The sequence below is a fragment of the Entamoeba invadens genome (genome assembly GCF_000330505.1).
Source record: "Entamoeba invadens IP1 unplaced genomic scaffold scaff_1105074726711, whole genome shotgun sequence".
Taxonomy (NCBI): Eukaryota; Evosea; order Mastigamoebida; family Endamoebidae; genus Entamoeba; species Entamoeba invadens.
This window is the reverse complement of record NW_004443648.1, coordinates 415,490-430,469: the sequence shown is the minus strand read 5'-3', so window position 1 is coordinate 430,469 and position 14,980 is coordinate 415,490. Positions and strand designations below refer to the sequence as shown.

The 14,980-nt window shown below is 32.2% G+C and overlaps 5 protein-coding genes across 5 annotated transcripts; 2 read left to right on the top strand and 3 right to left on the bottom strand.

Annotated features, from left to right (window-relative positions):
• Positions 1 to 260: 260 nt before the first annotated feature.
• Positions 261 to 2,396, bottom strand: EIN_054860 (hypothetical protein; the record flags this gene model as incomplete). Its single annotated transcript, XM_004259914.1, has 1 exon — positions 261 to 2,396. The coding sequence occupies one exon, from the start codon at positions 2,394 to 2,396 to the stop codon at positions 261 to 263; it is 2,136 nt and encodes a 711-aa protein (XP_004259962.1).
• Positions 2,397 to 3,566: 1,170 nt separating this feature from the next.
• On the bottom strand, positions 3,567 to 4,064 carry EIN_054850 (60S ribosomal protein L21, putative; the record flags this gene model as incomplete). Its single annotated transcript, XM_004259913.1, has 1 exon — positions 3,567 to 4,064. One exon carries the CDS (start codon positions 4,062 to 4,064, stop codon positions 3,567 to 3,569), a length of 498 nt encoding a protein of 165 aa, XP_004259961.1.
• A 228-nt stretch (positions 4,065 to 4,292) lies between these two features.
• EIN_054840 (hypothetical protein) lies at positions 4,293 to 7,292 on the top strand (the record flags this gene model as incomplete). Its single annotated transcript, XM_004259912.1, has 1 exon — positions 4,293 to 7,292. The coding sequence occupies one exon, from the start codon at positions 4,293 to 4,295 to the stop codon at positions 7,290 to 7,292; it is 3,000 nt and encodes a 999-aa protein (XP_004259960.1).
• A 504-nt stretch (positions 7,293 to 7,796) lies between these two features.
• EIN_054830 (Rho/RAC guanine nucleotide exchange factor, putative) lies at positions 7,797 to 9,014 on the bottom strand (the record flags this gene model as incomplete). The annotated part of the gene is made up of 3 exons (XM_004259911.1): positions 7,797 to 8,322; positions 8,378 to 8,538; positions 8,691 to 9,014. 3 exons carry the CDS (start codon positions 9,012 to 9,014, stop codon positions 7,797 to 7,799), a joined length of 1,011 nt encoding a protein of 336 aa, XP_004259959.1.
• A 1,619-nt stretch (positions 9,015 to 10,633) lies between these two features.
• EIN_054820 (hypothetical protein) lies at positions 10,634 to 11,044 on the top strand (the record flags this gene model as incomplete). Its single annotated transcript, XM_004259910.1, has 1 exon — positions 10,634 to 11,044. The coding sequence occupies one exon, from the start codon at positions 10,634 to 10,636 to the stop codon at positions 11,042 to 11,044; it is 411 nt and encodes a 136-aa protein (XP_004259958.1).
• Positions 11,045 to 14,980: the final 3,936 nt, after the last annotated feature.

Below are 14,980 nucleotides of genomic sequence, written 5' to 3'. Positions count from 1 at the left end.
GTTTTCAAGATCATTTGATGGATTTCTTGTATGTTAATTTAATGTTTTAATTAACGAGTTATTATTATTACACTTTTCTTTTTTTTTCTTTAAACTTTTCGAATAACAACACAAAATTATTATATATTTATTATAAAAATATAGTTAAAAAATAGATGCATAACAAATTCACTCGTTAAATTTAGCGCTCGACAAAACTCGAAGTAATAATAATTAGTAAAGTAAACCATTTTGAATAGTAACCGAAGAATTCAACTCTTTCAGTGTTTTCTTTCTTTCAATTTATGACGAGTGAAGTACTTTTCCCAGACCACCATAGTTGGTTGTTGGTCTGTTAATCCGATCATCCCACTTGATGTTTTGTCATACGCTGGATTAATGAAACGACATGAAGCCGACATGACGTATTCCCAGAAGCATGGCGTGATCTTTTCTATATTATTCTTAACACGTTCTCTTTCGCAGTCATACATAAAAGTCCCATAATCGGAACAATACGTCGCGTCATTCAACTCGATCAAAAATTGTTCATTGAACTCAAACAGATTTGGGAATTGAGCGATGAGGATGTGGACACAATCAAGAAATTGGAAGAAGATTGGCGCATACTGGCCATAAGGACAGACCTGCCCAAACCCCGTCCGTGTCGCAAAACGATGTCCAAAACTCTTCCAGTCTTTCTCGACTAAGACTATAAACCCTTCTAATGTCCGGAAGTATTGATCTTCAAGTAATTGCACTAAAGCACAACATTGGGATGTTCTATCCCACCCATCAGAACAATGAACTAACACACTACTTCCTTCATTCAAGTACTTACACGCCTTCTTGACTGAAGTAAAGATCGTATCTTGTAAGAAGAACCATTGCTTCACACATTGTTGTTTCAAGAAGACTTTGTCGGTGATGTTCTCTTCATATTCAAACACCGAAACAGCCAAATTCGTCAACGACTCTCTCACAACATGGATATTATCTATATTCTCAAACTCTAAAGTTAAGAACGGATAACTCCCTACATCCTCATACCCACCACCAGCTGCCTTATTCGTCACCGCATTTAACTTTGGTCGCGAGTCTAAGACATGAATCCCTTGTTCCCCAGTCGCTTCATATACAGACCTTAAGAACTCAACATCCCCTGTCGTGTTCTTACCAGTTAATGGTGCTACTATACCAGGTAATGGCTGTGCACAGCGGACTAAAGCAGATCCATTCGTCTTATTAAACCACGTCAATGCGGGGAATCTGCCTTTACTTCTGTGTTTAATAGCATCCATTATCATAGCGTTTGTTGAGTCTTTTGGGACGTAGATGTACGCGGGATATGTTGGGACTGTAGTGTACTTGGTATTAATGTCACAAACTCTCCACATCTCAGAGACTCCTTGTCTCTTGAACTCCTCCAAGAAGGTGTAAAACTCTTTTCTTGCCGGTGGAAATTTGCTTTGGAAGATGAAGAACTTGTCTAAAGCGGTTGCGAAGGCCAAAGCCTTTAACGCGTCATTGAATTGCCGCCGTGTTTTTTGTTGGTCTTTAAACGAAAAGTAAAATTTTCTATTGTCTTTAGTTTCAATAGTAAAAATGCGTTTGTGGACCTTTTCATTTGAATTCACCTTCTTCGAATTGGCGATTTGCGTTAAGGGAATCGAGATGTTGAGTAACACACACGGGTGTTTGAAAAAGAGTTTGTAATTGGTGAGAATCAATTTCCCGCTCACCACTTCGTCGAAGTTTGTCACGTCGTTGCGGCCAATTAAGACGACATCGACTAAATCCAGTTGCTTCTCTTCGGAACATCCCGTCACTAAATTGACCATCGAAGCTCGCGACACAAATTTACACCGCGGTTGGTGGTCACTCACTTTCGTGTCGATGTCGTCGTCGGTCTTAGAAAGTACTTTAAATGAGATTTTTTCGTCTTTTTTCGTAGAAGGAGTATGAACTTTGTCATGAGATGATTTCTTCTCTGGTGTAGCTGGTTCGACGGTGATGAGGAGTTTTCGTTTCTTTTCGTTTTTTTGGAGGGTTTCAGAAATTAACGTGTCATCTTTTGTGTCGTCTTTATTGTCGTCTTTTTCTCCTTTTTTTTCGGTGTCGCTATGTTCGGCATTTTCCAAACTGTTTTTATCGGTTTTGGAGTTTTTAGAACTGAAACTTTGGTCGTCGGAGTTCGTCTCGGGTGTTATTTCGGCATCAACCATTTTAGCCTTTTCTGTATCATTAGTAGATTTCTCCTCGTCGTTTTCAATGATTTCAGCTTTTTCTACTTGGACTTGAAAGTTGGTTGGTCTACCCAATTCACTCGATTTACTATTTTCCTTTTGAACTGCTTTGACGGTAATGATGCTTCTTGGTGTTGTATCGTCTTGGACAATTTTCGTGGTTGGGTCCATCTCCTATTATTTTCAGTGCTTCTTTCTTTTTCATAATAAAATCAGTTGCTTTCAAAACACCAAATTAACTTCATTAAAAACTCCTAAAAATTGATTATCAAGAAATCCATCTATGACTCCTGAGATTAATAAATTATAGTATTATTATTAGTATATTTAATTACCTTTACTCGTCAATAGGTTTGTTATTAAAATAAATAAACACACAATAAACACGTTGGAATTGATTGTGTGTTTTTTTCTTAGAAATTTTTTTCATTAAAACACAACATACTATTTTGCCAAACTATTAAAACAAAATTATTTTTTGAATAACATTTTAATAGAATAAACTTTAAAATTCAAAATGATAATATCTGTTCAGTCCTTTATGAAGATAATTTCACTAATCATATAAAACTAAAAGTTAAAAGAATACAGTTGAGTAAATTAACCTTAGCCCAGCAAATAAACTTTTGTCCATCTATTTTTATTTTTACTGGGAAAGTATTTGTCATTTTCTCTAAAAGCACGGGTTTTTAATTAAAAAACAAAAAAACAAGTATTTTTTTTAAAAAGACTTTTATTAGTTTTATTTAACGATAAAAAAATAATATTTTCTTTGGGCTAAGGTTCGTTTGCTCAGCGAATGTTTGATAGCCCAACTATAATAGTTTGTGTTGATTTTTTGTAATTTTTAAGTCAATATCGAATTAAGTAATTTAATATATATATAATATATATTAAATTATTATAAGTAATATATTTAACGTTGAATATTATGATGAAAATACTTAATTTTAGCTCCAGTGTCGAAACAGGAACATTAAAGAGGCATTCTCGCTTATCGTAAGGGTTTACATTTAATTTTTAAACAACACTCTATGAATTTGTGTGAATCAAGTTGATGAAATGTCACTTCGATAATTTGAAATAACAATAATTCGGATATCTTAGTGATTTTTGTTATTATTTGAATATTAATTTTACTAAAATCACAAGGATGATAATCCATAAAGGAGCTCAACCAAGTTTTTCCTTTTTTTTATTTTTTTCGTATAAACCAGAGAAAAGAAAGCTCCCACGTGTTACTAACTAAAAAAATAACTTGAAGAATACTTCAATATGTGACATTCAAACGAGTTAAAAAATGTTATATATAACAAAATATAACCTCACACAACCTTTCAATTAATAAAGTTCTTCGAATTTGATTGGGTTGATAGTGGTGAACTTAATAGAATCTTTCTTAAGGACTTCAGCTCCTCTTGGGAAGACTGGCATTCTTTTTGGGAGTGCGAGTGTTTGCTTTCCTTCCTTCTTCAATTGAACGTTTTGGAGCTTAATTTTTTCGGACTCTTTAACTCTGGCGAGGAAGTCTTTCTGGCAGTTTGATGGCATCAAGTGCTCTGGTCTGACGTGGAATCTCTTCAAAAGAATTTTGTTGTTCACCTTCTTGTTGATCATGACACCGATTGCGTGTGGGTTAATGTTCCAAACTCTTCCAGTCTTGCCGTGGAAGCTTTTGAAAGGAAGGCCATGCTGAACGGCGGAGTTACACATCACAGTGACGTAATCGCCAATTTTGTAATTGTGGAGGAAAGTCGTAGTGTTCTGAAGGCCGTGGCATCTGTAAGGTCTGCGGAACAATTTACGAGTACGTCTAAAGCGTCCGTTCGACAATGGCATCCTTCAATTGGATTTAGGGTTCAGTTCATTAAAACCTTCGATTTCCGTTCAGTGGGTGATTCTAGTATATTTTTATAGTTCTTATACTATTACTTTTAGTATACGTTTCTCTTCAAAAAAAAAGAGAAAGAAAAACAAAACTGAACTTTTTTTACACAAAAAAATGTTATTTGATGTATTGGACGTAAATAGTGAATTTACAGAGTCAAAGAACTTGAAAAAAGAACGATGTCACAAGGGAAACATACTTCCTTCGACTTTTTAGAGGACAATTCACAAATTCTAACGACTCATATTAGAAAACCTGTACGACCACAAAGTCAAATCCAAAACTCTTCATTAAAGCAGTTGAGCACTGACATCCTCTCGGAGATACGAATGAAGAACGCCAAACACAATCGCGTCAGACGAAAAACACTAGCCCTCGACGCAGACACTCCAGAACCCAAAAAAGACCAAAATGCTAAGAAGAAAAAAGTCTTCAAACAAAAGTCTGAAATAAGTGAATGTGAAATATGTTCACCACGAACACTCAAAAAGACCAAAAAGGACGATAAAAAAGAGAACACAGAGAGTCTGATATCATCACAAACAGAACCACAAAGCCATAATGAAAGTGAACCAAGTTCTGAGAATAAGGAAATCACTAAAGAAGAGGTGATCAATACTTTAACTACAGAACTCGACACCCTTCAAAATGAAGTCAAAATTGCTCGAGAGAAGAGCGGGAAAATGCTCGACTCACAACAACAATGGAAAGCACTTTCTGACATGATCACTACACAACGCAAGTTATCACAAGACATGAGAGAAAACTTAAAGAACTTAACCATACGAGACACCGGCTCGCGAGCTGAAGTTGAAGAGTCTGCCGAGTTCATGGGAAACATGTTTTCAAAGTCATTTGATGACTTCTCCGAGCAACTCCGATCTGCCGAAGAGCTCTTTTTGTCCGTCAAAGAATTTACAGAGCGATCAAATAACTACAAGATGATCCGAAATGAGTTCGACAAAATGGTGAACGCATACACGACGACAGACACTAAATTACAAAAGATGAATAAAGACAAACGTCCAGATGTGAACAAAATTGGGGTGTTACAACAACAGAAGGATGACTTGTTTTCTTCTATTGAGAGTGAAGGCGGTAAAGCGATTGATTTATATGTCGATCTGTATAATATGTTTCTCTCGACAGTACTGCACTCTTCTGTCGAATACGGAGATAAAGTCCAGCGCGAGACAGGGGCTTGGAAACGCATGTTTAAGGACAAAGGTGAGAAATTGAATGTCTGGAAGAGTTTGAATATTGGAGAAGCGGTGAAAAACAATATCGATGACTTCCCCCTGTGGATGGACGACTACCCTGTCTTTGCAAACATCTTTAAGTCGGAGAAGATGATTGTTGAGAATTTAGGTCTTTGCATTTCGAAATACGCGAAGCCGATTTTGTGTAGTCCAACCCTCGCGACGAGTGGCTTGAGTATCAAAGACGTCGATTTGATATTCTCTGATATAGAAACGATGCACGTGTTACACACGACGTTACTGAACAAACTTAACACGGCGAATGCAGAGACTTTTATTGACGTGTTCTATTTACATCTTGGGGAGTTCTATCAAGTCTTTATGAGACGATGTGCGATCTATAAGGATTCGATGAATTGCTTGAACACTTCAATGAAGATCAAAACGTTCCACGAGGTCGTCGAAGCGATTGGAAATGCAAACCCGTTACTTCCCAAATTGGAGGACTTGATCAATTTACCATTCATTCAATTGTTACAACTCAAACAATGCTTCTCTGACATTTTAAAGCACTTTCCCGAACACCTTGAAAAGACTGAAAAGATCCTTTTTGTGATGGGAATGTTAACTACAGCCACAGACCAAGCAGAAAAGGAGAATGACGTCCAACTCCAGTTGTCGAAGATATCAGATCTCTTGGAACAAGCAGTTTTGTTCAGTCCAAGGAGAAGATATCTTGACAGACAACAATGTGTGTTAAACAAGACACAGGGGACACTTTTTATATTCTCCGATTTACTTATTTTCACTCGATTGGAGAGAAATCAATACTACTTTGAAGAGGCGTTTGGGCTCGACAGTGTCGAGACGTTCAAATTGAAGAATAGAAGAGTGGTGTCTATTATTACGAGTGAATATGAGACGGAGTTCACGTTCAAAGAAAGCCTTTCTGCAGACAAATTTGTGAAGCATCTCACGACAATCACTTTTTATGCGTCACAGACTAAAGTGTTTGGCGCGGAGTTGGGTAAATCGACTATGGCAAGAGACGAAGAGTCTTTCTTGCTCCCACAATTTGTTCACGCGATGTTTGATCGACTCTTTATTGATGCACCCAAGACTGAAGGGATCTTTAGAGTCTCTGCGTCCGTTAGAGAGATCGAAGATATCATCAGGAAAGTCGATAGAGGTGAGTCTCTTGATGTCAAGAAGTGTACTACACACTTAGTTGGCAATTTATTGAAGAAGTTCATCAACTCGGTACCGAACAAACTGCCCCAGTCATTACAAACACATGATCCGAAGGACATTAGTGGTATTACTAGTATTGTAGATTCCTTTGATTTGAATACAATGTGTTTGATGGACAAATTATTTGGACTGATGTCTGAAATTTCTAAGAAGAGTGACGTGAATAAGATGAACCCGGAGAATCTCTCGAAGGTGATGAGTCCGAATGTGTATCCCTCGATTGATTTTGTTGGTCTTGATGTTGAGAAGATGACGCGAACGGTCATAGTGATGATATCCAATTACGACGTTATTTTCAAGAACGCGCATCTCAAAGTCGAGAAGAAACTTTCTGAAGCGAAGAAAGAGGCGGACCACCTTCGAGATGTTCAAAAGGAGATGAATTCTCAGACGGGGTTTAATGCAGTTCCTGTGAGTAAATTAGTCGAAGGGACAATAGATGACAAGAGTGTTGTGTTAACCTTGAAAGACATTATCAAACAAGGCGATGCTGATATTCTGGAAGGGAAGAAATGGAATCGCCGTTGGGTAGTATTGAAGAAGAATTGTTTAATGATCTTCAAATCAGCGGGAGAAGGACAGACGATGGTGGTCATTCAGTTAAAAGGAGCACAAATAGGGATAGATACCAAGACCGAGAGAGAGTGTGTTGTTATTAAAAAGGAGAAACAGAGCATGACTATACTCTTTGAGAATCAGAAGGAGTGGATCGAAGCACTTGTTATGTAATTATCACTTTCATTCATTCGTTTGAGTTGTTATAACGGAAGAGAACATATAATTCATTTAGAGAGATGTTTGAAGACAATAGCGCCAACAAACAACAATAAGATATGGACGACTATAAATATCACTATTTTGATGGATAAGAAACACAAGACTACCATACTCGATGGCTCTTTCTTAGGCTCATAGTCTTTACTCATCGTGATCTCTCCCATCTTCTCTTCACACTTTCTCGACACCTTTTCAAACCTTTCTATCAATAAATCAATGTCTTCCATAGCCTTTAATATACTTTGGAATTGAAGTTATACTTTTCCTCATACCAAATAGCATCTATTCTATTAATAGAATAGATGCTATTTGTGTGTTCTATTTCAAAAAGTAATAGATTGTATTTTAAATAAAAGTACTATATTCAACAACAAGAAATAACACAATGAATAAAAATTTGAATGGTTCGCGAAAGGATGTGAACTTCCAGCGAAGCGGGTACATAGAAAGGAGTTGCTACTTCTCGAGCGTAATCTTGAGGATATTGACCCATGCGTCGAAGACTTCATTAGACGAGAAAAAGAACATGAGATGCTTCTCTTTAGTGATGACATCATGACAATGAGGGAACCTGAGAGAGTTAAAGTGTTTGGTGATATCCTTAATCAGCACGATATTCTTCGGACTAAAGTTGAAGTAGTAGTTGTACTTACTTTTATCGCGAATCGGTACAAATGAGTCCATCCAAGCGATCATGTCGTTAAAGATGAAACACTCGCACCTGACCTCGAGTCCGTTGACATAGCATTCTGTGTAATACAAGCAATACCTCCACGGCTGAATTAAATTCTCCATCCCAAAAATGATTGAAGCACTTTGAATCAGTAAGTCGTGTTGCTTTGCTCGAGTGTTAGTTGATATCACCAAATCATAAAATTGTTGATGTGCTTTCACAAGGGACAAGTAGTCCGGATGTTTGATTGGCGTGTTTTTCAATAACTCGTTTAATAACGTTTGATATCTCATTATACGTTGGACTGGTCTAATTGTCATTAAAACCTTCATAACGAAGTTAATGAAGAATATACTACACAAACGTGATTAATAAGTCTTCTAAAGAAAGTCCATTTGTCGTTTTAGGTGAACATTGAACACCAGCAAACGCTCGAAACACTTTGTTTTTATATGAATTTTGTAACTCCTTTTTCATCACGTCCCAACGGAGTGTGTATTCCGTGAGCGGTAACATGTTTTGCATCTATTGATTATACCATATATTATTAATATATTTAATTATATAGATATTATATTTATGAATGATTGAATAATAGTAATAGAATAGTAATTATATAGTTATAATATTATAATATAAATATAATAATATAATAATAATATAATAATATAACAAACACAACTTAACATCACCTTCCCAAAGCAAGAGTCATATTTCCAATCAATGACAGCCTTTTGAAAAATGTTTGCATTGCGACATGCCGCAGTCATTAAATTATCTATGTCATGGAATAGAGAATGTGCGACAACTTTGGGGAGAATCGACCCATTGGATTGTTCGATAGGAAGTTTGAAATATGCGATAATTTTACCGAGTTGATCGACAAAGCTGTTCTCTGTGTCGAAAATTTCATTCACTATTTTCGACCGCCGAATACATGACCGTGCGTAATAAATCCGCCTAACAGTATATCCCTTAACTCTGGCGGTCAGTGTTTCCATCCCACAAATTAGTCAAATTCACAGTTCTGTCTACTTTTTGAGAATCTTGCAATGAAAACTTTCATTTCCTTACTAGTCTAATTTACTTCAAGTATCTAGAAAGGCCATTTAAACAGCTTTTCTGTAGGAAAATAGTTTTTGATTCTTTTGTAATAGTTTTGTGATATTTTGAGGAAAAATGTCTCAAAAAAACTCATCTTGTACTTTATAGGTATCTTTTATTATTACTTCAATTAAATGGAAATAATCCGACAATAATAAAAAATGGTAAATTTATAATTTATCTATAACAATAAATGGAATTGTTAAATATGGTTTAAATTGTTAAGTCAAAAAAACGACTTGAAATGGTTTAAAACTAAACCAAAACAAAACTATGTTTTATTAATAATTATTAGTTCAGTAAAAACAAAAGTGTGAAACTAATTCAAAGTTTTTTTGAGTAAATCGAAAAAAATGTCAAATGTAATAACCTTACTTTTGTCTATATTAAAATATAATAATTTGTTACTATTTATTACTATCACATAAAGTTTTAAAACAAACAAAAAGATGTTGTTTGGTAAAAACTTTGCATTGGGTTTTTCATGTATTTGTATGTATAAATACTATATAAAACATTCAAACTATGCATTAATAAACTTTTTATTGTTTATTTGATAATTTCTAAAACTAACTATTTAGTTATGTTTTTTTTTAAATTTTCTTGAAGTTTAATCATTAATGGTTAATAATCAAAACATTAAATATAAGTAGTATATAAATAATAAATAAGTTATTAATTTTATTTTTCTTTTAAAAAATTTTTGTGTTTTCTATAAAATATATAACAATTAAAATTAAGTAAATATAAACTATAATTACAGTCAAGATAAAAAGTCGGATGCTGAGAAAAAGGCGGATGCTAATCTTAATATAAATTTATTTAATATTATTAATAATAAATAATTAATATAAATTTGTTCAGTTTTTTCATTTTATTTATTTTTTGATATATTAAAATTAATAGTAATTTTATTGTTTTTCAATTGAAATTAACCAATAGTTATGAGCATCCTCCTTTTTCGAGCATTTCCATATTTCCTCCTACTATAATTATACAAATTAATAATAACAGACTTTTGTAGTAAAAAATTTGTTTAAAAAAATTCGATAAATTTGATTGGTAATTTTTTTGTGGGTATTTAAGTTTTGGGAATCTCCTGGAAAATTACAGAAAAGCAAACGTCAAAGTGACTTAAAATAATATTTGACCCATTTGATATTTTAAAAAGTCCCGATATGTTTGGACATAATTAGCAAAATAATATTGTAGATCGTTTTTAGTTCTAGTAATTAATGGAACTAAAAAATGAATACAGACAGTTTACATATCGAGATCAACTTTATTTTATTTTCACGTTTTCTTGATGGACGTTTTTCATAGTGTAAACTAAAAATAAAAAATATTATATTCTAACTATAAACAAATGTATATAAATAATAAAAATAATGATGATGTGAAAAAACAGTCAATTTGCTTCGAATTATCAAATTTTTAAAATTTTCGGTCATAGAAAATCGAATTGTTTTTATATGAAAAAAAGAAGAATAAAAAGGAAGAAGAACAGAGAAATTCAATGGCTACAAATCTTCAAGACGCGATCAAAAGAATGAATACTTTGGATTGCCCACATGGACAATATGTCATTATGGACTATAACAAAGGTGCTTTGGTCTTTAGAAAGATGGGAAATGGAATTGCGACTTTAAAAAACGAATTAAAGGATGACCAAGTCTCTTTTGTTTTGTTAGCAATTCGTCTTGAACTCCAAGGTATTCCTGATCAAGTCAGACTTATTTTCATGCACTGGAAAGGCCCAGCTGTCAAGAAAATGATTATGGTAAGAGCTTGCCAATTCTATAATGAAGCTCTTGCAAAACTTGCACCTAACCACGGACAACTCGAAGTTGTTGGAAAGACAGAATTCACAGAAAAAATCATTTGTGAAAAGTGGAAACCTGATGCTGGATCCCATGTAATCAACTAATTCATTTTGCATTTAGTAATATATTTTAACTATCATATAGTATATTTATTAAACAATGACTTTATTATAATTTATATTAAGCTTATTAATTTAATTATGTGATTATATTTTTATTAAAAAACTATCATAAAAAGTATTAACTATTATAATAGTTAATAAATAAATAATAGCAATTTATAATTATCAAAATTATATATATAATAGTTACAGGTCATTATGGCAAAATATAAATTAGTGTTAAATTTTCACATTACTACAATATATAATTGTTAATATAATTAAAAAATGATGGACTATTTAAATCAAATACAGTGCTCATTGGTTTCAAATTGATAATATTTTTTAATAAATCGATTATGTTTTTATATTTATCGACAGTATTTTTTATGGTTTATATTGTATTTAATGAATTATATTACTATTAATGAAATAGATTGTGTTTTTTATAAATTATATTACTTTTAATGAAATAGACTGTGTTTTTTATAAATTATATAGCATTTAATGAAAGTGATTATATTTGTTATAAATTATATGGCATTTTTCTAATTTATACAACATTTTTAGTAAAATCAATAGTTTTTTTCTAAAATATATAGGATTTTTGATAACTTATATAACTTTTGTTTGAAAATATTTTGCTTTTTTTACAAATTATTGGATATTCCCGAATATTAGGAATAAAAATACACATAATAAGCAAGTTATTATTTGTTAAAAATACTTAATATGTAACTATATTTATACTATTATATAACTAAATTTTAATCTATTCTTATTGTTTATTTTAATACAAATTTTTACAATTATGATACATGATAAAAATAATTAATTATAATATAACTTTATCAATAATTATTACAAATATTCTATTATTGAATTTATAATTATATATATTATATTATATATATCATTATAATAGACTAATAAATGAACTATATTAACCATACATTGTTTAAAAACATTTGATTAAATATTTTCTTGGTTATACACTCGAGGCCACACAATTTCCCTAACATTTTCAAAACAACTTTGGCACTCTTCTGGTTTAATAGTTAAAAAACCATCTCTGATTTTTTCAAAAAAATTTTCGATGCCATTCCAAGTTCTCACATTTTTTTCAACCCTGCTTTTCCAGATCCCAAATATATTTTCAATTGGGTTTAGTGCTGGTGAGTACGCAGCATTAAATACGACAGTGTGGTTTGTATTATCTAGCATTCTTCTCATAGTGTTGTGAATATCACAATTATCCACCCAAAAAACGCATTGTCTTTGTTTTATATCATACTCATGAATTAGGTACCGGAAGTAGTCTTCGAACGAATTTAATGTGTTTGTTCCACAAACCACATTGCAATAAGAGAGTCCGTCACAATCAACTGCGCATATGGAGGTGAGGCGAAGACCACCTTTTGATTTTGTGATGAAGGCTTCCTTCCCTCTAACTGACCAGCCATATGCAGGAGTTGATGCTACAGTCCAACTGGTTTCATCTATACAAACCCAACGTGCTCCACCTGTTATATAACCCCTTAGAGCGTTTACTGCTGCAATTCTTTTTTCTTTATTATCTGGCGTGTTGCTTGTTGGCCCTCTTGTCTTTGTTCTTTTGAAAGAAAAAATAGGGACTTCTCTCTCTTCACCTGTTGCTGTTTTACCAGTCATGAAATTTCCAATTGATGATATCGAAGGTGCATAAAGATCAATGTCCTCTTTAGTAACAGCAACCTTGGATATTTTTGGAATATCCAAAATTATTTCATCAACATCTTCTTCTTCGCGTAATTTTTCTTCTTGTGCTATCATTTTTCTAATTGAAGTTGTTTTTGTTGTTGTGTCTTCTTTAATAGCTTTTTCTACCAATTTTTGAAAAGGTAAAGTACGGCTTTGTCTTCTATAATGATTTTTTGGATATATTGATATCCCTTTTCTTAACATTGAAAGATACTTTTCAATGTTTATTTTTTTAATCCCAATTATTTCTGAATATCGTGAAGCATTCATGTTATCACCATTTTTACTCCATAGTTCAACCAAAGAATCTCTTTGATCAATTGTAACACGAGAATAAGGTCGTGTATTTGTTTTCTTCTTTTTTGAATCCAATTTTCGGGGCCGACCCCGTGATCTTTTTTAAAGAGGTGGGATATCTTGATGGGGCAACATTACAGGTTGTACAGGTTGCCCTTGCATGGATAATGGTGCATTTTCATGATAGTCGTTTCTTGCTCCTGGATCTCTTCTGTCGATATAATCCAATTGCATGATATCATTTTTTGCCCGTTATTTAAATATACATAATTATGTAAAAAAAATATCCTCATTGTGAAGAGGTTCTAAATAAGAATAGATTAAAATTTAGTTATATAATAGTATAAATATAGTTACATATTAAGTATTTTTAACAAATAATAACTTGCTTATTATGTGTATTTTTATTCCTAATATTCGGGAATATCCAATAATTTGTAAAAAAAGCAAAATATTTTCAAACAAAAGTTATATAAGTTATCAAAAATCCTATATATTTTAGAAAAAAACTATTGATTTTACTAAAAATGTTGTATAAATTAGAAAAATGCCATATAATTTATAACAAATATAATCACTTTCATTAAATGCTATATAGTTTATAAAAAACACAGTCTATTTCATTAAAAGTAATATAATTTATAAAAAACACAATCTATTTCATTAATAGTAATATAATTCATTAAATACAATATAAACCATAAAAAATACTGTCGATAAATATAAAAACATAATCGATTTATTAAAAAATATTATCAATTTGAAACCAATGAGCACTGTATCTTAAAATAACTTTCACTTTTTTTTAAAATAGTTTTTTTGTGTGTTATAAAAACAACTTATTGGAATGAAGTGGGAATAATCGGGAAATGAGTGTAAAAATAAAAATAATTGACTTTCTCAAATCAACATTCAATTCAAATAAAAAAATTAACGGCACATAAATTCATTTTAGTGTAAAATATAAAGAAATTTTCCAAATCAAGTGCCATTAAAATTATTTTTTTATTGATAAAAAACAAAATTGGATCAATTTTTGTTTTAGAAAACAAAACCCCTTCCATAAATAGATTTTTTCGATTAAAAAATTGTTTTGTCTTTACAAAAAATAACGAAAATTTTCGGGGTGTCAAAATTTGTGAACAAGCAACTTGTATGGAAAATATATCGAGGAACAATCACGGCAAGCTATATCTTGAACAAGCCGTTTCCTAATCTCGTCTTCATTCTGCCACTCATCTCATTTATTCTGTATTATTGAATCTACGAATAACGTAGAACAATATAATCAGTGGAATGATAAATGAGATTGTAATTTTCAGAACGAAAAAACATATAAGAAGAAAGAAAAAAGAAGAAGACGAAAACCAAAATAGAAATGGGAAGGTTCGAATCGCAAACTCATCAAAAGACAAAATCTCGAAAATACAGAAATGACGAACAAAGACAATTCCATCGTCAGAGAGTTTCAAGAGAACTACCCTCAAAAAGCTATAACCCATCCTTTCGTTGATTACTTTAGTATATATAAACCAGAAAGAAGAGTATTAAACGACTCTTTAGAATCAAATCATGATAAATCTAACAACGCTTTAGACGATAAAAAAGACGAAGAAAGGGTTGACGATTCTTCACAATCGATCACAGAAGAAGAGATTAGAGAATACCCCGAAACGACTTACTCTGAGGAAAAAAATTTTAAACAATATGAGTTGAGTTCACTCTCTGCCTTCAAAGTCATAAAAAATCCGTTTGATATTCAGAGAACAACGAACAGAGGTTCTCCTCGTCGAGAACTCGAAATGGAGAAAAAAACGAAAGAAGAACTCATCATAAAACAAAGAAAAGAAAAAGAAAAAATGAAGATTTTGGAGATGAAAATTGAAAGAAAAAGGAAGAAAG